This window comes from Dendrobates tinctorius, unplaced genomic scaffold, assembly GCF_039654945.1.
Source record: "Dendrobates tinctorius isolate UK_male_01 unplaced genomic scaffold, ASM3965494v1 ptg000010l, whole genome shotgun sequence".
Lineage (NCBI taxonomy): Eukaryota > Metazoa > Chordata > Amphibia > Anura > Dendrobatidae > Dendrobates > Dendrobates tinctorius.
This window is the reverse complement of record NW_027361678.1, coordinates 14,862,542-14,888,976: the sequence shown is the minus strand read 5'-3', so window position 1 is coordinate 14,888,976 and position 26,435 is coordinate 14,862,542. Positions and strand designations below refer to the sequence as shown.

Genomic DNA, 26,435 nt, shown 5'->3' with positions numbered 1-26,435 from the left:
TTAGCTTTAAACAGTGTTTAATTTCACATTTAGTGCGAGGTGGGCCCGGAGCGTGGCTGAATACTGCTGCCCATACGCCGACCCTGGCAGTGCCCACATTCACTTTAGCCTGTAGATCTTTGGCGTGCAGAAACTGTCCAGTCTGGCAATAATCCCCACAGGCACATGGAGACGCTGTGCTCAGATAAGGCACTGACAAGTCTTTTCATTTATAACAGGAACTGGCTGCGTTGCAGAAATCACATGGGGGTCCCAGAAGCGGAGCGACAGGGGTCTGTGCCCAGGAAGCACCAGGAGGCCTCATCACAGTCTTCTCTCGATGTCTCTGTGCTGCCACCGGTTGAAGACGTACCCTTCATACAGAGCGCCACCTGCAAGGAGAAGAGCAACTTAGTCATGTCGTGAAGGCTGCAGGCGGCCGTGTGGGCCACTGACCCCACTACCACCCTGGCCTTACATCTACACTCGATGGAGAACTGATGCTAAGACTGTTATACAGGGAGGTCCTGTGCCCTGTGATGGCGAAGTGGCATCTTGGTGGGTCAGCCATGAGCCGGCCGTGTATCTGCACAATCCCTCAGCAGTAAAGCCAAAGAAACTACCACAAGTGTGTCCGCACATGGTTACAGGGCAGCACGTGTGTGTTTAAATGGTTACGGGGCGGCCAGTGTGTATGTGTGGTTAGGGGGCGACCATCTTTCCTGAGCCGCAGGGAGTTAGAGTATACAGTCATATGTTAAAGTTTGGGCACCCCTATTAATGTTAAAGAAAAAAGGTTATAACAATTTTGTTTTTTGCAACAGCTATTTCAGTTTCATATATCTTAATAACTGATGGACTCAGTTATATTTCTGGATTCAAATGAGGTTTATTGTACTAACAGAAAATGTGCAATATGCATTTAATCAAAATTTGACCGGTGCAAAAGTATGGGCACCTCAACATAAAAGTGACATTAATATTTCGTAGATCCTCCTTTTGCAAAAATAACAGCCTCTAGTCGCTTCCTGTAGCTATTAATGAGTTCCTGGATGAAGGTATTTGTGACCATTCCTGTTTACAAAACAATTCCAGTTAAGTTTGATGGTCGCCGAGCATGGACAGCCCGCTTCAAATCATCCCACAGATGTTCAATGATATTCAGGTCTGGGGACTGGGATGGCCATTCCAGAACATTGTAATTGTTCCTCTGCATGAATGCCTGAGTAGATTTGGAGCGGTGTTTTGGATCATTGTCTTGCTGAAATATCCATCCCCTGCGTAACTTCAACTTCGTCACTGATTCTTGCACATTATTGTCAAGAATCTGCTGATACTGAGTTGAATCCATGCGACCCTCAACTTTAACAAGATTCCCGGTGCCGGCATTGGCCACACAGCCCCAAAGCATGATGGAACCTCCACCAAATTTTACTGTGGGTAGCAAGTGTTTTTCTTGGAATGCTGTGTTTTTTAGCCTCCATGCATAACGCCTTTTTGTATGACCAAACAACTCAATCTTTGTTTCATCAGTCCACAGGACCTTCTTCCAAAATCTAACTGGCCTGTCCAAATGTGCTTTTGCATACCTCAGGCGACTCCGTTTGTGGCGTGCTTGCAGAAACGGCTTCTTTCGCATCACTTTCCCATACAGCTTCTCCTTGTGCAAAGTGCGCTGTGTTGTTGACCTGTGCATAGTGCGCTGTGTTGTTGACCGATGCACAGTGACACCATCTGCAGCAAGATGATGCTGCAGGTCTTTGGAGGTGGTCTGTGGATTGTCCTTGACTGTTCTCACCATTCTTCTTCTCTGCCTTTCTGATATTTTTCTTGGCCTGCCACTTCTTGGCTTAACAAGAACTGTACCTGTGTTCTTCCATTTCCTTACTATGTTCCTCACAGTGGAAACTGACAGGTTAAATCTCTGAGACAACTTTTTGTATCCTTCCCCTGAAAAGCTATGTTGAATAATCTTTGTTTTCAGATCATTTGAGAGTTGTTTTGAGGAGCCCATGATGCCACTCTTCATAGGAGAATCAAATAGGAGAACTACTTGCAAGTGGCCACCTTAAATACCTTTTCTCATGATTTGATACACCTGGCTATGAAGGTCAAAGCTCAATGAGGTTACAAAACCAATTTAGTGCTTCAGGAAGTCAGTAAAAAGTAGTTAGGAGTATTCAAATCAAGAAAATGATAAGGGTGCCCATACTTTTGCACCGATCAAATTTTGTTTAAATGCAGATTGCACATTTTCTGTTAGTACAATAAACCTCATTTGAATCCAGCGTCCATCAGTTATTAGATATATGAAACTGAAATAGCTGTTGCAAAAACCAAAATTGTTATAAAGAAAAAAGGTTAACATTAATAGGGGTGCCCAAATTTTAACATATGACTGTATAAAGAGGGTAGGGAGCATGCTCTGTAGAGGGGGATTGTTACCTGTCTCTGCAGCATCTGGATCATCTCTCCTTGTTTACTGACTGTCTGACCTTCCTAGAAGACAATCAGAATGTCACATTTTCAGGAGGAACAGTGGAGGATTAGTGTAATCACAGACTCACACCAACCTGAAATGTCACCTGCAGCCGCTCCTCCAGCGCCTGAACCTGCACCGCCAGCCGAGCATTGTCTCTGCGCAGACTCTCCTGCTCGCTCATAAAGGTGCTTACGAGTCCCTGCAGTCTCTTCACTTCTTCCTGCAGAGAGCTGCATACACATGTCTGGGCCTCCTGGAAAGAGGTGGTTTATAATGTAGCGACATCACAAAGCACGGCCCACCTCCTCTCATGCCCCACCACCACCATTCTCTCACCCCGCCACCCCACTGCCGTTCTCTCGGCCATGCCGCCTCCGATGCCCCACCGCCGTTCTCTAGACCCATCCTCAGCTGCCTCACCACCGTTTTCTCGACCCAGCCGCGTCCTCCCCTGCCCCACGGACATTCTGTCGGTCCAGCCGCCTCCCTCCCTGCCCCACGGACTTTCTCTCGGTCCAGCAGCGGATGGACGTTCTCTCGGTCCAGCCGCCTCCTCCGCTGCCCCGCGGACGTTCTCTCGGTCCAGCCGCCTCCTCCGCTGCCCCGCGGACGTTCTCTCGGTCCAGCCGCCTCCTCCGCTGCCCCGCGGACGTTCTCTCGGTCCAGCCGCCTCCTCCGCTGCCCCGCGGACGTTCTCTCGGTCCAGCCGCCTCCTCCGCTGCCCCGCGGACGTTCTCTCGGTCCAGCCGCCTCCTCCGCTGCCCAGCGGACGTTCTCTCGGTCCAGCCGCCTCCTCCGCTGCCCAGCGGACGTTCTCTCGGTCCAGCCGCCTCCTCCGCTGCCCAGCGGACGTTCTCTCGGTCCAGCCGCCTCCTCCGCTGCCCAGCGGACGTTCTCTCGGTCCAGCCGCCTCCTCCGCTGCCCAGCGGACGTTCTCTCGGTCCAGCCGCCTCCTCCGCTGCCCAGCGGACGTTCTCTCGGTCCAGCCGCCTCCTCCGCTGCCCAGCGGACGTTCTCTCGGTCCAGCCGCCTCCTCCGCTGCCCCGCGGACGTTCTCTCGGTCCAGCCGCCTCCTCCGCTGCCCCGCGGACGTTCTCTCGGTCCAGCCGCCTCCTCCGCTGCCCCATGGACGTCCTCGGTCCAGCCGTCTCCTCCGCTGCCCCACCGCCCTTCTCTCGGTCCAGCCACCTCCTCCGCTGCCCCACCGCCCTTCTCGCTGCCCAGCCTCCTCCGCCTCACCACCATTTTCTCGGCCCAACCTCCTCCTGGGAAGGAGAGAATGCTAAAGAATTCACTTATTAACCTTACATAAACTAGTTACAAGATGGCGGCTATATCCTGGAACAACACCCTGGAAGGAATCCTTAGAATGTGAAGGGGGATACACCAAGACACTATATATGGAGTGGACCTAACATGGACCAATCACCGACTGACACCATAGTTGTTCAGAAGATTGTGCGACGCCCACTTCCTGTCTGGTACATGATTCTTTGTTCTACTAATAAAATTCAGTTGTGTGCAAGCTCTGGCTGAGAGAGGAGTATATATATTACTGACTCCTTTGTCCGATGTAACTCTTTGGCTATTTATCAGGTCAGGAACAGGCAATCGCTTAGGTCTCATCTTAAGAGTTCACCCCCCACAATGTGCTCCACCAACAATTTCTTGGCCCAGCCTCCTCCGCCCCACCACCAGTCTCTTGGCCCAGCCTCCTCCGCCCCACCACCATTCTCTCGGCCCAGTCTCTAGTACCAGTGTAGCCGACACATCTTCCGGTTTCTTGTGTGGCTCTTCCAGCAGGGGCGCCTGTTCCTGGGATAACTCCATACTGAGAAATGCGGGAGATTCAGGCATGGGGATGAACTCTGCCTCCTCCAGTTCCTGCTCGGGGGAAGGGATAATGAAGACCCGGCCTGAACGTGTGCACTCTGTGAGTATGCAGAAAGTGCCCATGTCTTACCTGTCGCAGCCAGCTGGGGCACGCACTGCTCTCCATGTTTCCGGTGGTATTGAAAGGGCCAGTCTCTGGTTCTGCCTCCATCGTTCCACGGAAACCATCACTAGGTTCGGATGCTATGGACTCGCTGGCACTGTCCCCTTCACCTTCTGCTGAGCCCCGAGAAGAGCAGCTCTGTGCCACTGTGGGGGTAGGAATGAGTACCGGTTGCATCTGCACAGACCTCTCACTTCATTAACCCCTTCCCACACTCACGCGTTCCAATCGAAAGGCCACTGCTGTTCGAGCGAATCGTTTTTGAGTTCAGAACCTTTTCTGTAAAAAAATAATATGATAATAAAAAGAGAGCAAAACACAAACCCTCACAATTAGCACTGGCCCGGCCACCCCACTGCAAAGAGCGCCCCCATGAATAGCACAGGCCCGACCTCCCCACAGCAGAGAACGCCCCCCATGATCAGCACCGGCCAAACTGCCCCACGGCGAAGAGCGCCCTCATGAGCAACACCGGCCCACTGACCCCATCGCAGACAGCAGCCCCAAGACGGAGAGTGGCTGCATGAGCAGCATCGGCGCGACAACCCAGCCACAGAGCAGGACCAGCCCCACCACAGAGAGATCCACTACAAGTAGCAACAGCCCTACAATGGAAAGCATCCCCAAGTGAACCACAGGCCCCCACTGCATAACATCCCTACAAGCAGCACTGGCCAGACCTCCCCACAACTAAGAGCACCTCTACATGCAGCACTGCCTCAATGCAGAGAGCGCCCCCACAAGTGGCACCAGCCCGACCACCCCACAAAGGAGTGAGCCTCCACATTCAGCACTGCCCCACCACAGAGAGCGGCCCCCACAAGCAGCACCAGCCCGACAGCCCTACGATGGAGAACACCCCCACGTGAACCACCAGCCCCACTGCAGAGCACCCCTACAAGCAGCACTGGCCCGACCGCCCCACCACAGAGAGCACTCACCCACAATAAGGATAGTGTGCCAACCACAGCACGAAAGGTCAGTCACATGGTGCAAGGAGCCAAATATTGGACGTGGCCATGAGGTGCAAATGTCAGAGCCTTGAGGACGCTCGTTTGGTGTCATGGCGAGACGGCCATTCCCTCCATTACCCCAGGCAAAGATGTGGTTATCTGACGGAGAAGCAGACGGCTGCAGGTGAGGTCTATCACTTAGCCAGAAGCATACCCCAATCCCTCCTTGTACAGCTCCCCTCCCCCTTGTTCCTCTATTCTGGTGAAAAATGGAAGAGGGAAAGAACCTCCAGCGTGTAATCCAATAAAATCAATTATTTTACCATGACTAAGATCGCAAGAGGTTGAAACGCATTGGTTGTTATGGGGACCCCATCCTTCCTTTCCTTTGTTCATTTGTATTCTTGATACATACATTTTTAATATGTCTTGAATAAAAGAACTGATTTTATTGGACTACACGTTGGAGATTTTTTTTCCTCTTCCATTTTTCATTGTCAACCACACCTCTGATCATGACGGCTCCGTGCGTGCTCAATCAGAGAAACCTGCAGAAGACTGGTGAGCTGACTATTTTCCTTTTCCCCTTTACCTATGCTATTCTATACTGGTGACATCCACACATGTATTACCTCCTTCCCATACTCAGTCCACCCTGCCCTCCATGTACCACAACCCCCCACCTTCCCTCCACATAGTGCACCCCCCACCTATATACCAGATCACACCCCCTCCCAGGACTCTCTCCTTTTTTTCCCCCTTCCCCTTCCAGCTCCATCCCGCCACTTATTTCGATGCCATGTAAAGAAACCCCACCCTTTTCACATCTTTACACCATTTACCGCCCCCCTTACCCCTCCTATCTCAGCACTATCCCTTTATGTACCGCTGCTCCCATCCCTCCATGTACCACCTGAACCCCCCCCATGTCAGTGCCATCCCCACAGTACCATCCCTCCATGTACTACCCCACCCCATCCCTACAGTACCATCCACCATGCCCCCCATGTACTGCGCCCTCACCCCCAGTGCTATCCCTACAGTACCATTCTCCCATGTATTGCCCCCCCAGCGCCATCCCTACAGTACTACCCCCATGTACTGCCCCCACCCCCAGTTAGCCGTACAGTACCACCCACCATCCCCTCATGTACTGCCCCCTCCTACAGCGTCATCCCTACAGTACCACCCACCCCCCCCCCATGTATGCCCCCCCCAGTGTTACCCGAATAGTACCACCCACCATCCCTCCTATGTACTGCCACACGCTCCCAACGCTATCCCTACAGTACCACCAACCCACCCCCCCCATGTACTGACTCCGCTCCACAGCTCTATCCCTACAGTACCACCTCCCCTCATGTACTGCCTCCCCCCTCCCCATCCCTACAGTACCGCCCACCACTCCCCCATGTACCGCCCACCACCAAGCCAGCAGTACTATCCCTACAGTACCACCCATGTACAGCCCAGCACCCCAAGTGTTATCCATACAGTAAAACCCACCATCCTCCCTCCCCTGCGTGCTGTCACTCACCATCGGTGGCTGCAATGGTAAACTCATCCCCACAGGACACTCTTATCACCTGCTTTCCACCGAGAGGTCCACCCAGGAGATTGATGCCCAGATGCTTGCGGTAGTCTCCCACACCCAGCTGCCCACACTTATTAGAGCCAAAGGTCAAGAGACGGCCACGCTCTAAAAGAAAAAAAAAAAACACAGGGCACACATGAAAGCAGAGCTGGCGCAGGGCAGGCAGCTGGCACTGGACTCGCTACTTACCATCTATGGCAGCGGTGTGGGTCTTTCCCGGGGACACGCTGCGCACTTTATAGAAGGAGAGAGGCTTGGCGAGGGTCAGCGACGTGGTGTAAGGGACCTCACGATAAGCCTAAAGGCAAAGCAACTACATCACACAAAGCAGCAGAAAAGCAGCTGTGCACAGTCCCCCAGCGCTCACCCGCTCACCTCGTGATTAATGATGCCTGCCGTGCACTGGTTCAATCCCAGCTTGTTGTGTTCATTCAAGCCACAGGCGAGAACTTTACCAGACTGGGTGAGAAGGAAGCTGCCGTCCGCACCACAGCTGACGCTCACAATGCACAGACCGCGCTGCACCTCCACCTGACAACAGGAGAGGCGGTCACTGACCATCTAACAAAAGAAAGGCCGCACAGGCCGGGTACTCACCCTCTGAGGTGTGGAGACGTCGTCCTCAGAGTCCAGGCCCAGACGTCCTGCACAGAAGACGCACAATTCACAGCCGCATCCAGCACTGTGCAGCAGCGCCGCAGATTGTACCGCCACGTACCGTACTCTCCGCAGCCCCACGAGTACACACACTTGCTGCGAGTCAGAACCATCACGTGATTGTCACCACAAGACACCTGCTCAATGGGCTCATGCAGGAAGAAATCCACCAAGATCGGCTCCAGGACCTCCGAGCCCAAGCTCTGGTCCACTCCGAGGCAGCCATAGTAATCCGAACCAAAGGAGTAGAGCTGACCCTCATCTGCACGGCGGGAAGAAAGGGTTACTAGCTGCAGAGCATTACAGCCTCAACCCACTGGTGACAACTTCCACACTCCATTATACTCCCCAACCCAAAGGTGACACTGGTGGTAGCAAAGGGAGAGCAGAGAGCGGGAAAGTGGAGGAGGCAGAGAAGGAGGAGCAGATAGCGGGAAAGTGGAGGAGGCAGAAAAGGAGGAGCAGAGAGCGGGAAAGTGGAGGAGGCAGAAAAGGAGGAGCAGAGAGCGGGAAAGTGGAGGAGGCAGAAAAGGAGGAGCAGAGAGCAAGAAAGTGGAGGAGGCAGAAAAGGAGGAGCAGAGAGCAAGAAAGTGGAGGAGGCAGAAAAGGAGGAGCAGAGAGCAAGAAAGTGGAGGAGGCAGAAAAGGAGGAGCAGAGAGCAAGAAAGTGGAGGAGGCAGAAAAGGAGGAGCAGAGAGCAAGAAAGTGGAGGAGGCAGAAAAGGAGGAGCAGAGAGCAAGAAAGTGGAGGAGGCAGAAAAGGAGGAGCAGAGGGCAAGAAAGTGGAGGAGGCAGAAAAGGCGGAGCAGAGAGCAAGAAAGTGGAGGAGGCAGAAAAGGCGGAGCAGAGAGCAAGAAAGTGGAGGAGGCAGAAAAGGCGGAGCAGAGAGCAAGAAAGTGGAGGAAGCAGAAAAGGAGGAGCAGAGAGCAAGAAAGTGGAGGAGGCAGAAAAGGAGGAGCAGAGAGCAAGAAAGTGGAGGAGGCAGAGAAGGAGGAGCAGAGAGCAAGAAAGTGGAGGAGGCAGAAAAGGAGGAGCAGAGAGCAAGAAAGTGGAGGAGGCAGAAAAGGAGGAGCAGAGAGCAAGAAAGTGGAGGAGGCAGAAAAGGAGGAGCAGAGAGCAAGAAAGTGGAGGAGGCAGAAAAGGAGGAGCAGAGAGCAAGAAAGTGGAGGAGGCAGAAAAGGAGGAGCAGAGAGCAAGAAAGTGGAGGAGGCAGAAAAGGAGGAGCAGAGAGCAAGAAAGTGGAGGAGGCAGAAAAGGAGGAGCAGAGGGCAAGAAAGTGGAGGAGGCAGAAAAGGCGGAGCAGAGAGCAAGAAAGTGGAGGAGGCAGAAAAGGCGGAGCAGAGAGCAAGAAAGTGGAGGAAGCAGAAAAGGAGGAGCAGAGAGCAAGAAAGTGGAGGAGGCAGAAAAGGAGGAGCAGAGAGCAAGAAAGTGGAGGAGGCAGAGAAGGAGGAGCAGAGAGCAGGAAAGTGGAGGAGGCAGAGAAGGAGGAGCAGAGAGCAAAAAAGTGGAGGAGGCAGACAAAGAGAAGCAGAGAGCAAGAAAGTGGAGGAGGCAGACAAGAAGGAGCAACGAGCAACAAAGTGGAGGAGGCAGAAAAGGAGGAGCAAAGAGCAAGAAAGTGGAGGAGGCAGAGAAGGAGGAGCAGAGAGCAAAACAGTGGAGGAGGCAGAAAAGGAGGAGCAGAGAGCAAGAAAGTGGAGGAGGCAGAGAAGGAGGAGCAGAGAGCAAAAAAGTGGAGGAGGCAGAGAAGGAGGAGCAGAGAGCAAAAAAGTGGAGGAGGCAGACAAGGAGAAGCAGAGAGCAAGAAAGTGGAGGAGGCAGAGAAGGAGGAGCAGAGAGCAGGAAAGAGGAGGAAGCAGAGAAGGAGGAACAGAGAGCACAAAAGTGGAAGAAGGAGGAGCAGAAAGCAAGAAAGTGGAGGAGGCAGAGAAGGAGGAGCAGAGCGCAGGAAAGTGGAGGAAGCAGAGAAGGGGACAGAAAGCAGGAAAAAGGAGTAAGCAGAGAAAAAGACCAACAAAAGAGAAAGCAGAGAAGGGGGAGCAGAGAAGTGAGCAGAGAGCAAGAAAGAAGAGGAAGAAGATAAGGGGGAGCAGAAAGCGGGAAAGACAAAACACAGACTGGGGAGCAGGGAGCGGGGAAACAAGAGAAAGCAGAGAAGGGAGCAGAGAGCAGGAAAGAGGAGGAAGCAGAGGGGGGGGCAGAGAGGAGATATGAGAAGAGAGGAAGGAGTAGAAAGGAAGGCGGCTTCTGCACCCACCATCACCTGGGGTCGCCACAGCTGATTCATCCCATGTCGTCTCTGAAACCACCCACATTCAGTTATACTTCCCATCCAACTGGTGACACACCACCCACCCTCCGCTATACTCCCCAACCCACTGGTGACACTAGTGGTAGCGAAGGGGGAGCAGAGAGCGGGAAAGAGGAGGAAGCTGAAAAGGGGGAGCAAAGAGGAAGACAGAACAGGAAGCAGAGAATGGAGGATAGAGAGCAGGAAAGAGGAGGAAGCAGAGAAGGAGGAGTAGAGGGCAAGAAAGGGGGAAGCAGAGAGCGGAAAAGAGGAAGAAGCAGAGAGCAGAAAAGAGGAAGCAGAGAAGGGGGAGCAAAGAGTAAGAAAGAGGAGGAAGCAGAGAAGGGGGAGCAGAGAGCAGGAAAGAGGAGCAAGCAGAGAAGGGGGAGCAGAGAGGAAGACAGAACAGGAAGCAGAGAATGGAGGTTAGAGAGCAGGAAAGAGGAAGAGAAGGAGGGGTAGAGGGCAAGAAAAGAGGAAGCGGAAAAGAGGAAAAGCAGAGAGCAGGAAAGAGGAGGAAGCAGAGAAGGGGGAGCAGAGAGCAGGAAAGCGGAGGAAGCAGTGAAGGGGGAGCAGAGGAAGCAGAGAGCAGGAAAGCGGAGGACAGCAAAGAGGGAGTAGAGAGCAGGAAACAGTAGGAAGTAGAAAAGGGAAGCAGAGAGCAGTAAAGAGTTAAGATCAGAGGGGGGGGGGGGCAGAGAGGAGGAAAGACAAGAGAGGAAGAAGTAGAAAGGGAGGCGGCTTCTGCACCCACCATCACCTGGGGCTGCCACAGCGGATTCATCCCATGTCTTCTCTGAAACAGGGTTGTGCCTGGTGTTTGCACATCCCTCCAGGTTCAGCAGACCCCTGTTAAGTCAGCCCTCACAGTATCCACGTTACGTCTTTCTGCACTAGGGAGAGCCCGGTCTATTTTTTCTTCTCTCTATCCCACTCTCCTGTCTCCCATAGGCCGGCTCTTCCGAGGTCAAGATTTCTGGATTGGGAGCTGGCTGAAGCCCATCAGTCTAGTGTAGTGATCTGTCCATACAGAACATGCCCCATATACTAAAATTAAATGATAGTTCCTTCTACTCATTCTCCTCCTCCCCCAGCAGTGACTTAACCATCACTCACACACAGTGAGGATGATGTCTGAAGTGCTGTGGAAATTACTGGTTTTATATCAGCAAGTAAAATAAGTACATCCCACTCACCGGTGATGCACATGGTGAAATCCCCGCCGCAGCTGACTTGTTGCACAGATTTGCCCTGCAGCTTCTCAACATGCTTTGGCTGTCGGTACGAGGCGCGGTCTCCGTGCCCCAGTTGTCCGTGCAGTTTAGATCCTCCTTGCATATTCTGGAATGAGGAGATTGTGTGTCAGCTACGAGCAGATGAGGCGGCTTTTACTATTCATGGCTAGTGGCACTCACCACCCAGGTGTACAGCTCCTTCTCCACTGTCACCACTGCAAAGTGAGCATCTCCGGCACACACCTGCCGAGCACGGCACCCTCCCTTAAACACGTCCAGCTTCTGAGGAGTGGACTTTCCACCTCCCCACACGTAGACTTCACTACTTCGAGATGTGACCACTGCAACAGGGGCCTCAGTGACAGTGCCAGGCCTTCAAAGAGAGGGGAGACGATAAATTCCAGAAGTCAGATGTGAACGGCGCCGTGCACCATCCAAATCCTCACCTCGGTCTCTTGTTTGACTTGTTGAGGAGAGAAACTCGTTCTTCCATATCCCTGTATGGGGAAAAAAATAGAAATCTCATCACATCACCCATGCAACCCCTGCCCTAACCCACCCGTAAGTGCCCTGCTCCAAGTACCGACGACGACGACTCAGCAACGGCCGCTCCAAGATCTCATCCGCACTTGGCCTCAGCTCCGGGTCCTAAAACAGAAGTCCAGAAAACAGGAGGTAGACGATGACACTAAAACTCAGGGATATGCAGACACAGCTGCACTACATCTATCAGCTCATGAGTACATGCTCTCCTTCTGCAGACACAGCCGCAGTACATCTATCGGTTCCTGGGAGAACACACTCACCTGCTGCAGACACCGCCGCACTACATCTATCAGCTCCTGGGAGTACACGCTCACCTGCTGCAGACACAGCCGTGCTACATCTATCAGCTCTTGGAGGTACAAGCTCACCTGCAGTTCCTGGAAGTACATGCTCACTTGCTGCAGATACAGCCGCACTACAACTACCAGATCCTGTGAGTACACACTCACCTGCTGCAGACACAGCCGCATTACATTATCAGCTCCAGGGAGTACACACTCACCTGCTGCAGACACAGCTGCATTACATCCATCAGCTCCTGTGAGTACACACTCACCTACTGCAGACACAGCGGCATTACATCTATCAGCTCCGGGGAGTACACGCTCACCTGCTGCAAACACATCCGCACTACAACACTCACCTGCTGCAGAAACAGCCACACTACATCTATCAGCTCCAGAGTACACCCTCACTTTCTGCAGACACAACCGCACTACATCAGCTCCTGGGAGTATACACTGACCTGCTGCAGACACAGCCGCACTACATCTATCAGCTCCTGGGAGTACACGCTGTTATCCAGCTCCACGGCCCAGTTTCCCTGCACGATCTTCACACACAGGTTGAGTGGGTTCTGTGGGCAGAGAAGTGAGACAGCAGCTTTAACAGAGACAGGCCAGGATACGGGACAGGAGAGACAGACACTCACCGTGGCATCAAACGTGCGCGTCAGTGTCAGCAGCTCATACAGCACACAGCCCACTGCCCAGATGTCAGACTTGAAGCTGTACTTCACTCCTTGGCACAGCTCTGGAGACATGTAGTAGAGGGTGCCAACACACTGCAAGCAGAGCACAGACAGGAGGGTCACCGGGCGCAGAGTCCTCCACACCCATGCCTGGCATACAGCCGCCACTCACCGTCTCTGCCATCGAGAACTCTGAGTTCAGCTGCTTGGCCAGTCCATAGTCCCCTAACTTTATCAGATTAGCTTTAGTGAGGAAGATGTTCAATGTCTTAATGTCTCTGCAGGAGAAAGGGATGCCCATTAGCTCCGCCCTCTCCACAGGGAGGCCCAATAGCTCTGTCCTCCCCACAGGGAGGCCCAATAGCTCCGCCCTCCCCACAGGGAGGCCCATTAACTCCGCCCTCCCCACAGGGAGGCCCACTAGCTCCGCCCTCCCCACAGGGAGGCCCACTAGCTCCGCCCTCCCCACAGGGAGGCCCACTAGCTCCGCCCTCCCCACAGGGAGGCCCATTAGCCTCGTCCTCACCACAGGGAGGCCCAATAGCTTCACCCTCCCCACAGGGAGATTGCCCCATCAGCTTCATTCTCCCCACATGGGAACATACCTTATTAGCTCCCTCCCAACATCTCCATAGAAGATGCTTGCTCTGCTATTTCCCCAATATCTCCATAGCAACCAGGTCTCGGATACCCCCTCCCCTTCATAAGCTCCACTCAGCGAGTGCTCACCGATGCAGGATCCCGGCTCGATGGATGCAGCTGACTGCTGAGACGATTTGGAACAAATACCAGACAACCATCTGTGGAGAGGCGGAACGTCACAACACACCTATGGCACAAGTAATCCCTTCCGCACAGAGCTCCGCACACTTATTAATCCCCGCAGAGCCCCGCCCATTTTATTCCTCACCCCCGCAGAGCCCCACAAACTTACTAATTCACAACCCCTAGAGTCCCACACACTTAATAATCCTCACCCCTGCAAAGCTCCACACAATTACTAATCCCCACCCGCGCAGAACCCCACACACTTAATAATCCCCACCCCCCTACAATTACTAATCCCCACCTCCACAGAGCCTCACAAACTTACTAATTACCCAGAGCCCCACAAACTTACTAACTCACAACCCCTGCAGAGTCCCATACGCTTAATAATCTTCACCCCCGCAGAGCCCCGCACACTTTATTCCCCACCCCCCCGCAGAGCCCCACAAACTTACTAATTCACAACCCCTGCAGAGCTCCACACACTTAATAATCCCTACCCCCTTACAATTACTAATACCCCCCCCGCAGAGCCATGCACAGTTACTAATCCCCACCTCCACAGAGCCTCACAAACTTACTAACAACCCCTGCAGAGTCCCACACACTTAATAATCTTCACCCCCAGAGAGCCCCGCACACTTAATTCCTGCAGAGCCCCGCCCATTTTATTCCTCACCCCCTGCAGAGCCCCACAAACTTACTAATTTCCTCACTCCTGTACAATTACTAATACCCCACGCAGAGCCCCAAACACTTACTAATCCCCTCCACTCCCGTAGAGCCATGCACACTTACTAATCCCCACCTCCACAGAGCCTCACAAACTTACTAATTACACCCCCCCCCCTGCAGAGCCCTGGACACTTACTAATCCCCACCCCCCCGCAGAGCCCTGGACACTTACTAATCCCCACCCCATAGAGCCTGACACACTTTCTAATCTCCTCACTCCCGTAGAGCCATGTACATTTACTAAATCCCATCCCAGCAGAGCCCCAGACACTTATTAATCCCCAGTTCTGTAGAGCCCCGCACACTTACTAATCCCCACCCCTGCAGAGCCATGCACATTTACTAATCCCCACCCTCGCAGAAGCACGGACACTTACTAATCCCCACCCCCACAGAGCCTGGGACAACTACTAATCCCTACCCCCGTAGAGCCTGGGACAATTCCTAACCCCCACCCCCTGTAAAATCTTGGGTAACACACGCAGGTGGCGCACGTGGTTCGTGGTCCCACTGTGCCATAAACCAGACCTACTCTGGAACGGCGTAACTAAGCAGCTACCTTGGTGTTCACTGGAGCCTATAGTGGTGAGGTCAGGCTTGTGTGGCAGGTAGCTGCCAGGTAGCACTGCAGGGTGGTGTACAGCAATAGCAGTTGACCCCAAGAGTATAAGCCTTTAATCCAAACTCCTGGACAAGGTAGGACAGGACGGCCACAGGGACGGGTTCAGCCTGTGCCCAAGGACAGGTTTAGATCCACTGGTCTGAGGAAACAGTTCAGGTACCGCCACCGCAGTTTCAGGGTACGGAGACCACCAAACAAGGACTAACTGTACTAAACTAACAAGACACATGCTATGGGAACAAGATCAGCAGACTAAGGACGGATCACCTGTCAACAGTTTCACAACTCTAACAAACCAATAGTGGTTGCACAGACACCTTTCAATTGGGGAATATGCCTATCATACAAGATGCTACATTCGCTAAATGCCTCCCAGCTGTTAGCTGGGGGCAATTACCATGTGCTGCCCTTTTGAGAACAGGGGAGCATGCGGCATGCACAGCAGCAGGAAACGCCGGAGGCCGAACCATGGACCGGGACAGTGAGTAAGCCGGCGTCTATGCATGGAGGGAAACCAGGGCACCGAAAAGAGCGCTACATTCCGCACACTTATTAATTCCCACCCCTGCAAAGTCACGCACGCTTATTAATCCCCTGCAGAGTCCCGCAAACTTATCAATCCCCCCTCCCAAACCTATTAATCTCCACCACTGCAGAGCCTGGGCCACTTATTAATCCCATCCAATGTAGAGTCATGCACTCTTACCAATCCCCACCCCCTCAGAGCCGGGACTCTTACCAATCCCCACCCCCTCAGAGCCGGGACTCTTACCAATCCCCACCCCCGCAAAGCCGGGACTCTTACCAATCCCCACCCCCGCAAAGCCGGGACTCTTACCAATCCCCACCCCCGCAAAGCCGGGACTCTTACCAATCCCCACCCCCGCAAAGCCGGGACTCTTACCAATCCCCACCCCCGCAAAGCCGGGACTCTTACCAATCCCCACCCCCGCAAAGCCGGGACTCTTACCAATCCCCACCCCCGCAAAGCCGGGACTCTTACCAATCCCCACCCCCGCAAAGCCGGGACTCTTACCAATCCCCACCCCCGCAAAGCCGGGACTCTTACCAATCCCCACCCCCGCAAAGCCGGGACTCTTACCAATCCCCACCCCCGCAAAGCCGGGACTCTTACCAATCCCCACCCCCGCAAAGCCGGGACTCTTACCAATCCCCACCCCTGCAAAGCCGGGACTCTTACCAATCCCCACCCCCGCAAAGCCGGGACTCTTACCAATCCCCACCCCCGCAAAGCCGGGACTCTTACCAATCCCCACCCCCGCAAAGCCGGGACTCTTACCAATCCCCACCCCCGCAAAGCCGGGACTCTTACCAATCCCCACCCCCGCAAAGCCGGGACTCTTACCAATCCCCACCCCCGCAAAGCCGGGACTCTTACCAATCCCCACCCCCGCAAAGCCGGGACTCTTACCAATCCCCACCCCCGCAAAGCCGGGACTCTTACCAATCCCCACCCCCGCAAAGCCGGGACTCTTACCAATCCCCACCCCCGCAAAGCCGGGACTCTTACCAATCCCCACCCCCGCAAAGCCGGGACTCTTACCAATCCCCACCCCCGCAAAGCCGGGACTCTTACCAATCCCCACCCCCGCAAAGCCGGGACTCTTACCAATCCCCACCCCCGCAAAGCCGGGACTCTTACCAATCCCCACCCCCGCAAAGCCGGGACTCTTACCAATCCCCACCCCCGCAAAGCCGGGACTCTTACCAATCCCCACCCCCGCAAAGCCGGGACTCTTACCAATCCCCACCCCCGCAAAGCCGGGACTCTTACCAATCCCCACCCCCGCAAAGCCGGGACTCTTATCAATCCCCACTCCCGCAAAGCCTGACACAGGAGCCCCTCATTATAATCAATCATCACTCCCACCGAATGCAGCACAATTAACCCCAAATCGGCCCACGTAGTTATTTTACCACCACCATGGAGTTATCAGGCAGAATGGACAATTATTAAACACTCCCCTGCAGAGCCCTAGATGTTATTCCCTCCTCCACGGAGCACGGCAGCTATTAACCCCTGCCCTCTTAGGAGCCCCAGAGTTATTAATCCTTTGGTGCAGAGCATTCTCACCTCCTCCTGAAACAGCTCCTCCTTCTGTCGAACAATCTTGTCAAACAAATTGCCACCTGTGGAGATGAAGCCAATGTCAGAGCAGCGGTGTGGCCCTTGAGAGGGACAGGATGGCGGAAAGCACAGCTCACCGTTACAGTACTCCAGCTCGATCAGAAGCGTGTTACTGTCCAGGAAGTGGTTGTAATAAGCGATAATGTTATCGTGCTGCAGAAGCGACAGGATGACAATCTCATTCAGAGCATCGCGGCGCTCCTTCTCCGACAACCGCGTGAGACCAACCTCCTTCCACACCACCAGGGAGTCATCCTGAGAGAGGAAAGGAGGACCAGAGTCAGAGGACCAGGTAGGGGGAGAGATGGGGGGTTTCAGCCAGCGACTGGGGGAGGGATTATCAGCTTTAGACCTTTTAACACCCCACCTACCACAGTAATAAGCTCCTCTCCCTAGTTATCAGTTCCCCCTCCCCTATTATCAATTCCCCCTCTGTTATCAGTCCTCCCTCCACTATTATCAGTTTCCCCTTCTCCCCTCAATTATCAGTTCCCCCTCTGTTATCAGTAACCTCTCTTCTGTTTATCAGTCCCCCCCTCCTCTGGTTATCATTCCCCTCCCCCTCTGTTATCAGTCCCCCATCCCCCTCTATTATCAGTCCCCCCCTCCTCTATTATCAGTTCTCACTCCCATATTATCAGTTCTCCCTCCCATATTATCAGTCCCCCCCTCCTCTGGTTATCATTCCCCTCCCCCTCTATTATCAGTTCTCCCTCCTTTCCCTCCCATATTATCAGTCCCCCCCTCCTCCGGTTATCATTCCCCTCCTCGCGCTCTGGCTCCTCCTCTTCCGGTCACAGACCTCGGTTCTCCGGTACAAGGTGGCCTCGCCGTAGGCCCCGTGTCCCAGCACGCGGATGGGGATGTAGTGCAGCTCCTCCTGCTCCGCCCCGCAGCTCCGCACCGAGTCTCCATAGTCGGAGTTGATAGAGTCACAGTGACGGTCGTACCGGCTGAGGGCGGACATGGCGGAATCAGCGGCCTCCGCCAGCCGCCATAGTGCTGACCCCTGACCCGGAACTGTAGCGCAGGCTGCCGGAAACAGCAGGCACGTGACTGCACAGTCGGCGCCACGCCTGAGCAAGTGAGCCAGTCATTCGGAGTCGTGATGTAGTAATGGGAGGAGAGGAGCTGTAGTGATGAGGGGGGAAGGAGGAGCTGTATTGGCAGTGGCGATGAGGAGAGGAGTAATAGTGATAATGAGGGGAGGAGCAGGGTGCTGTAGTGATAGTGGGGGATGAGGAGAGGAGCTGTATTGGCAGTGGCGATGAGGAGAGGAGTAATAGTGATAATGAGGGGAGGAGCAGGGTGCTGTAGTGATGAGGGGGGAAGGAGGAGCTGTATTGGCAGTGGCGATGAGGAGAGGAGTAATAGTGATAATGAGGGGAGGAGCAGGGTGCTGTAGTGATAGTGGGGGATGAGGAGAGGAGCTGTATTGGCAGTGGCGATGAGGAGAGGAGTAATAGTGATAATGAGGGGAGGAGCAGGGTGCTGTAGTGATAGTGGGGGATGAGGAGAGGAGCTGTATTGGCAGTGGCGATGAGGAGAGGAGTAATAGTGATAATGAGGGGAGGAGCAGGGTGCTGTAGTGATAGTGGGGGATGAGGAGAGGAGCTGTATTGGCAGTGGGGATGAGGAGTAATAGTGATAATGAGGGGAGGAGCAGGGTGCTGTAGTGATAGTGGGGGATGAGGAGAGGAGCTGTAGTGGGGGTGGAATGGTTAGCTTTCTCCTTCGCAGCCGCACAGCTCAAGTCACGTGGCTGATCACACACTGACTGGCCAGTGACATTCCTTCTGCCTATCACCTTTTAATGTGTTCCGTGCCCATGGTAACACTTCCTGGCAGCGGGACCCCCCGTGCTGTGTATCCCGGATATCCACAGTGTGTCTAGGGTGCGGGATATCCGGGATACGCAGCACGGGGGTCCCGCTGCCAGGAAGTGTTACCATGGGCACGGAACACATTAAAAGGTGATAGGCAGAACTTACACACGGGCTGTTGGGCGTGGTTACAAGACACTGCACAGCCCCGCCTCCATCCCTCAAACCGTGTGCAATTACTGTAACAGGTCACGTATTACGTCAGGCGCACGGGCTCGTCCTTATATGGAGCCGGAAACGTGACGTTGCGCGCAGACTCTGTTATACATGTAACCATAGAAACAAGCCGATCAGTGACGTCAGCAAGGTGTCAACTCAGCGTTAAACGTAGACCGCGGCTATATATAGCGTGTGTATAGAGTAGATATAGAGAGAATGTATATTGAGAGAGTATAGAGTGTGTATATATAGAGATTGTATAGATAGTAAATATATAGGGAGTATATGGAAAGATAGAGTGTACAGAGAAAGTATATAGATAGTATATAAAAAGAGAGTGTATATAGAGATTATAGAGAGCTAGTATACAGTATATATAATGCATAGAGAGAGTATGTAGCGTGTAGCATGTGTATATATAGGGAGTGTGTGTATATGTAGGTAGTGTTAGTGTGTGTGAATATAAAGCGTATTTCTATGTCTCCATTGTGGTCTGGAGAGACTATATATATATACACACAGAGTGAATATATAGATTGTGCATGATAGTGCATCAGTATGGAAGAGATATACAGTGTATATATAATTATAGAGCATATATAGATTATGCGCACAAGCAATAGAGTGTATATACATAGATACACATACAGTTGAAATCAGACGTTTCCATCCACTCTATAAACACACATCTGCATGTTTTTCTCAATATCTGACAGAATAAACCTTTCCCGTTTTAGGAAAACCAAAATTAATATTTGCCAAATGCCAGAATAGTGAGAGGGAGAGAATGTTTTAAGGCATTTTTATTACTTACTGCAAAGTCAAACGTTTACATACACTAAGGCTGTGTGCACACGGTGCGGGTTCTGCTGACAAAGTACAGTACAATGAAACCCTATGGGGTTTCAAAAACGCTGTGCTGACGGTGCGGTTTTTTCCGCGCGGTTTACAAACCGCAGCATGTCAATTGTTTGTGCGGATTCATACCTCTACCATAGTAGAGGTGTGAAACCGCAGGGCAAAACCGCAGACCAAAACGCAGGTCACTTTACCTGCGTTTCCGCGCAGAAAAAAACGCAGCGGAATCCACAACGTGTGCACATAGCCTAATATTACTATGCCTCTAAACAACGCTGGACTGCCCATATGATGATGTTATGTGTTTTTGAAACTGCCGGTAGTTTTTTTTTGGCTACATCAAAGTTAGAGACACACCTGTGGATGTATTTTAAAGGACACCTGAAACACACTGCTTCTTTGTGTAGCAGAATGGGAACATTTCAAGAAATCAGCCAAGATATCAGGAAGAGAATTAAGTCTGGCTCATCCTTGGGTACAATTTCAAGATACCTGTAGGTGCCTCGTTCATCTGTACAAACAATTATACGCAAGTACTATCAAGATGGGAAGGTCCAGCCATCATACCGCTCAGGAAGGAGACAGGTTTTGTGTCCCAGAGATGAACGTGCTTTGGTCCAACATGTGCCTATCAACTTAAGGCCAAAAGCAAAAGACCTTGTGAAGATGATGGCAGAAGCTGGTAAGATTGTGTAATTATCCACAGTGAAACAAGTACTATATCAACATGGGCTTTATGGCCTCTCTGCTAGGAAGAAGCCAAAAGAAACTTAAAAAGCCAGATTCATTGCAAATGCACACAGGAAAAAAAAACACCTTAATTTTTGGAGACATGTCCTGTGGTTTGATGAAGCTAAAATTTAACTTTTTGGACATAATGACCTTTGTTACATTTGGAGGAAAAAGGGAGAAGCTTGGAAGCCTAAGAACACCATCCCAACTGTGAAACAGAGGTGACAGCATCATGTTGTGGGGTTTTGCTGCAGAAGGGACTGGTGTGCTTCACAAAATAGATGGCATCATGAGAAAAGAAGATTATGTGGTAGTACTGAAGCAACATCTCAAGATATCAGTCAGGAAGTTAAAGTTTGGGTGGAAACGGGTCTTCCAAATGGACAATGACCTGAAGCATACTGCCAAAATGGTAACAAAGTGGCTTCAAGATAACAAAGTCAATGTTTTGGAGCGGCCATCACAAAGCCCTGATCTCAATCCTATTGAAAATTTATGGGCAAAGCTGAAAAGGCCAGAGCGAGCAAGGCGACATACAAACATGGATCAATTACACCAGTTGTCAGGAGGAAGCTTGTGGAAAGAAATCCCAAACATCTGACCCAAGTCATTCAGTTTAAAGGGCCATGGTACCAAATACTAATTAAATGTATGGAAACTTCGACTTTAATAAAAATGCCCTAAAACACTCAAATTTGGCAAATATTAATAATTATGGTAATCCTCCTAACTGATCTAAAACAGGAAAGGTTTATTCTGATTTCAAATCAGATCTTGAGAAAAACATGCAGATGTGTCTTTATATAGTGGATGGAAACTTCTGGTTTCAATTGTAGTTATTGTGCTTCGTTAAAGAGGGTATATGTTAATATATAGAGTTATTAGAGGAAAGTGTGAATGTAGAGTATTTCCACATCATGGTCTGGACAGAGTATAATTATACACACCCCTCTGTCGGGGTAAATAATCACGCAAACAAATTCAGCAAATGCAGTTTAATGTTCTGGACAAAAAGCAAACGAATGCTTGAGGAGACAATCCTCTGTCCACAGGAGTAGAAAAGAAAAATATAAATATTCCCAAAAATAAATTAACTAAAAGTCTAAAGAAAATAATGTTTTCATGGAAAACTTGGAAAGACAGTGAGACGGAGTTACAGTCAAGTCAACGGAAGATACGACACGTTCACCATGTGTCCGGCTTCAGGGTATACATCATCCGCTAGGATCCATATTATGGAGGCAGCTTGTAGCCAGCCAGCACCATCACAAGACACTGAACCAGCAGCTCAGCAGTTCTAAGTCAAAAGACATCAACACATCACTGGCACAGCAGTGAGAACATATCATGCTACATAACAGGAGGACACGGCAGCGCCATGTCAGGAAGAGGCATCGGTCGGAGTTGGAAGCAGCGTGGGGAGAGCTCCAGTCCATGGCGGACAGCACACACTAGTGCTGACCGTGTGCGCAACTATCCAATGTGACAGCCCCAGCCTCAGGAGTTGAGTGGACAAGACATGCACAGGTATAGCAGCAAGTGTCACCACACGGGAGGCAGACCCACTTCTGTTATTGCCTGTGGGCACAGCCTTAGATCGCTGCCCTCCACCATGCCAAGCATAGAGTCCAGGACAAGGGCTACAATGCAAGTAAAGTGGGCGAGTTCAGGGAGTCTGAGGACTGCTCGTTGCTGCTGCTTCCTCTGCGGTGGGCTGCTCCACAGTTCGGGAAAGTGCCAGACTCTGGGTAGGTGAAGACAAATGAGGTGGTGTAGGTGGTGCACGTCGGTGTGCAGGTAACAACCGGAGTGCACAGCGGCTCCATCTCAGCTGACAGCGTGCTGTACAGAGGCTCCCAGTCAGCAGTGTACAGGGTACTGGACAGGTCCACGTCCGGCACAGAACGGGCAGCGTCAGTTACTCCGGCAACAGGAGAGCTGAAGAGGAAGTCATCCAAGGGCTCAGATTTTAGGTCTAGCGGGACCTGCAGCTGGGTAGTCTCCTTCTCTGGAACGGAAGACTGTGAAATGTCTACTGGAAAGAGGGGCTCAGCCGTAGCTTCAGAGCTGGAAGTGCAGGTGACATCGGAGAGGAGGCCCAGGTCCAGGGAGGAGGTCAGGTCCTGGAACGCCCCCTCCAGGTCATGTGGAATCTTGCAGGCTGGTTTATGTGCCGCCAGGATAAACTCCAGCTTTTCCTTCTCCTTCAGTAGATTAGCGATCTCAGCCTGCAGCGCAGATTTCTGATCCTCCAGATCGTCCGTCTCCTGCAGAACATGAAGGGGATGATTAGACCTCAGGGATCGGCAACGGACTGACAGCACGAGGCAGTGACAGGAATATTGGGGGGGGGAGGAATACTTACAGCCTGGAGGGTGTCTGTCAGCTCACGGCGACGATTACGGCATTTAGCTGCTGCCATTTTGTTCCTTTCCCGACGGACTTTTCTCTTCTCCTCTTCCTCAGGAGAAAGCTGCAAGATAACACACACAGGTCAGCAGCTGACAAGCAGCCCCTAGAGCATCCGCCAGTGTTCCCCCTCCCCCAGAGCATCCACCAGCAGCCCCCACAACTGTACAGGTGCAATGACAAGACATTACCTGCTCCAGCTTTCCCCTCCTTCCATGGCTTTGGCCTCGTCCAGATGATCCTTTAATTACTCCAGTGTGGCTGAAAGCTGGGGAGACCCCATACGGGTGTGCCCTGGACTGTGAGGGGGCCACAGAGGAGATGAGGGTGGGCTGCACCAACCACTGCAGGTCTGGAGAGGTGGAGATGGCTGTGACCGTGGGGACAAAACTGCTGCTGGACTCCGTACTGAACTCCTGCAGGGGAAGAAAGGGCAGTGAGATATAGGACTACTACTCCCTCCATACACCTGCACCCCAACTACTACTCCCCCCATACACACCACCGCTGAAAAGTATAGAGAGCAGTGGGACACAGGACTGCTATCCCCCCCCCCCCCATGCACTGAGACACAGGACTGCTATCCCCCCCCCCCATGCACTGAGACACAGGACTGCTATCCCCCCCCCCCCCATGCACTGAGACACAGGACTGCTATCCCCCCCCCCCCCATGCACTGAGACACAGGACTGCTATCCCCCCCCCCCCCCATGCACTGAGACACAGGACTGCTATCCCCCCCCCCCCATGCACTGAGACACAGGACTGCTATCCCCCCCCCCCCCATGCACTGAGACACAGGACTGCTATCCCCCCCCCCCCATGCACTGAGACACAGGACTGCTATCCCCCCCCCCCATGCACTGAGACACAGGACTGCTATCCCCCCCATGCACTGAGACACAGGACTGCTATCCCCCCCCCCCCCCATGCACTGAGACACAGGACTGCTATCCCCCCCCCCCCATGCACTGAGACACAGGACTGCTATCCCCCCCCCCCCCATGCACTGAGACACAGGACTACTACTCCCCTATTCCTGGAGGGGAGGAAGGAAAGAGAGCGAGGAGCGGCACGAGCACCGATCATCCCCCAGCACGGCTCCCTGTCCCCGGAGCAGGATATAAATAGCTGTGACGTCACGGGTGACGCAGGAGCCGCTCCGGAGTCTCCTGAATGAACCCAGGATTTATCAATGGACGGCGGCCACAATGGAGGGCGACACCTGGGACCCCACAGCGCGGACACCCTGCAATCCTCGGACACTTACCGTTGGGGTTAGCGGGGAGCCGAGGCTGGAGAAAGAAGCAGCCGGTGACGGGTAGTAGGTCAGGCTGTCTCCGGTCGGAGAGGCGCTGCTGCAGCGAGAAGAGGCCGCCTCGTAGTCGGGGTTGCTGTGGATTCCGTGGTACATGGCTCCGGATAGTTCTCTCTCCGAACACCTATCTGTCTGCTCTCCTGAGCTGTCACTACAGCCACTCGCTGCTGACAGCCTTATATACCAGCGGCGCCAGGCACTATGAATGGGTGACGTCACCGGAGCAATCCACTCACATTCGCGAGCCATCTCCTGCACCGTGTGACCCGCCACTCGCCAGCGTGAAGCTACACGCACTCAACCTCCAGCCGCCTGCCCGCACTGAACTCACTGTCTCTGCCTTCCTTTAACTGTGAGGGTCAATAAAGTCCTCCGGACCCCCCTGGATTCCCCTCAGTGGACTTGTCCAAAATCGAGAATCCACTGACGCAGATACCCTTAAAAGGATAACATCCTGTTTTAAGGGCGGGGCTGCCGGGAAGAGCCCTGAGAGAAGCAGCCAATGTGGGAGGAGCCCGGACAAACAGACACAAACAAGAGCGCAGCGCCATGGACACAGCACAGCGTGCAACTACACACCCTATATATACATATATATAACACCATATAGATAAACTTTATATATTATATATACACACCTCACATATAGATGCATACCATATATATATATGAACAACGACAAAGCAAAGTCCAGCAATAACTAACGTGAGCAATCCAGGATGCTGTTAAAAATTTTTTTCTTTTTATTCATAAATCCATTAAAATGCAATGGTCCAAGCAGTTCAAAACAGCAATAACGCAGGAAAGTCGTGCAGATAGGACTACGCGTTTCAGCGGTAGATTCTGGACCGTGAAGAAGGCGGGTTCTACCGCTGAAACGCGTAGTCCTATCTGCACGACTTTCCTGCGTTATTGCTGTTTTGAACTGCTTGGACCATTGCATTTTAATGGATTTATGAATAAAAAAGAAAAAAAATTTTAACAGCATCCTGGATTGCTCACGTTATTGCTGGACTTTGCTTTGTCGTTGTTCACATTTGTATGGATGGACTCCTACATCCAGATCCGGGCACAACGGAGTTAACCAGGTCAGCTGAGGTTCCAGGTGGTTCACAGGAGTGAGCTGGTCTACATTGTTGGATTTATATAAATATATATATACTCATTATATATAAATATACTCCACATATATACACACACACCATATATATATATATATACACACTATATATATACACACACCATATATATATACACACACCATATATATATATACACACACCATATATATATACACACACACACACTATAAATATATACACACACCATATATATATATATATACTCATTATATATAAATATACTCCACATATATACACACACACCATATATATATATATATATATATATATACACACTATATATATACACACACCATATATATATACACACACCATATATACACACACACACACACTATAAATATATACACACACCATATATATATACAGTATATATACACACACACTATAAATATATACACACACCATATATATATGCACACACACCGGGTCCGGTGCCTTCCATCTGCTTGCGACGCCGCCCTCTTGCTTGCTTCATCGCTCCCCAGCATCGCTTTCCTGCGCGGGCGTACTTATCTGCCCTGTTGTGGGCAGAGCAAATTCCTGCAGTGCGCAGGGCCTCTCTGACCTTTCCCGGCGCATGTGCACTGCAGTACTTTGCTCTGCCTTCAACAGGGCAGAGATGGGGGTTGTGCTCACAGCCCAACACCGTGCAGCCCTCCAAAGAAATGCCACCCCACACCAACTGACCCACTGCCAAACCGGTCATGCTGAAGGATGTTGCAGGCAGCAGATTGCTCTCCACGGCGTCTCCAGACTCTGTCACGTCTGTCACGTGATCAGTGTGAACCTGCTTTCATCTGTGAAGAGCTCAGGGCGCCAGTGGAGAATTTCCCAGTCCTGGGAAACGCCAAGCGTCCTGCACGGATTTGGGCTGTGATCACAACCCTTATCTGTGGACGTCGGGCCCTCAGACCATCCTCATGGAGTCGGTTTCTAACCGTTTGTGCAGACACATGC

General features: G+C 52.2%; 2 protein-coding genes across 5 annotated transcripts; both read right to left on the bottom strand.

The window, feature by feature from the left end:
- NEK9 (NIMA related kinase 9) lies at window positions 1-18,718 on the bottom strand. 4 transcript variants are annotated; one of them, XM_073587621.1, is made up of 23 exons: window positions 17,777-18,717; window positions 17,052-17,229; window positions 16,921-16,976; window positions 13,430-13,500; window positions 12,873-12,978; window positions 12,662-12,793; window positions 12,476-12,586; window positions 11,768-11,832; window positions 11,631-11,681; window positions 11,365-11,557; window positions 11,146-11,290; window positions 7,723-7,923; window positions 7,602-7,648; window positions 7,380-7,535; window positions 7,194-7,302; window positions 6,948-7,109; window positions 5,399-5,569; window positions 4,677-4,736; window positions 4,425-4,603; window positions 4,217-4,345; window positions 2,565-2,714; window positions 2,425-2,478; window positions 1-371 (listed from the first exon to the last, which is right to left on the bottom strand). In XM_073587621.1, exons 1-23 carry the CDS (start codon window positions 17,939-17,941, stop codon window positions 240-242), a joined length of 2,823 nt encoding a protein of 940 aa, XP_073443722.1. In that variant the 5' UTR covers window positions 17,942-18,717; the 3' UTR covers window positions 1-239. The 4 variants fall into 4 exon arrangements, with proteins under 4 accessions (XP_073443722.1, XP_073443721.1, XP_073443730.1 ...); XM_073587620.1 differs by having other exon boundaries at window positions 2,553-2,714; window positions 17,777-18,715; XM_073587629.1 differs by lacking the exon at window positions 17,777-18,717 and adding an exon at window positions 17,346-17,456 and having other exon boundaries at window positions 2,553-2,714.
- A 2,868-nt stretch (window positions 18,719-21,586) lies between these two features.
- FOS (Fos proto-oncogene, AP-1 transcription factor subunit) lies at window positions 21,587-24,708 on the bottom strand. Its single transcript, XM_073587619.1, has 4 exons — window positions 24,286-24,708; window positions 23,207-23,431; window positions 22,972-23,079; window positions 21,587-22,873 (listed from the first exon to the last, which is right to left on the bottom strand). The coding sequence occupies exons 1-4, from the start codon at window positions 24,580-24,582 to the stop codon at window positions 22,247-22,249; spliced, it is 1,257 nt and encodes a 418-aa protein (XP_073443720.1). The 5' UTR covers window positions 24,583-24,708; the 3' UTR covers window positions 21,587-22,246.
- Window positions 24,709-26,435: the final 1,727 nt, after the last annotated feature.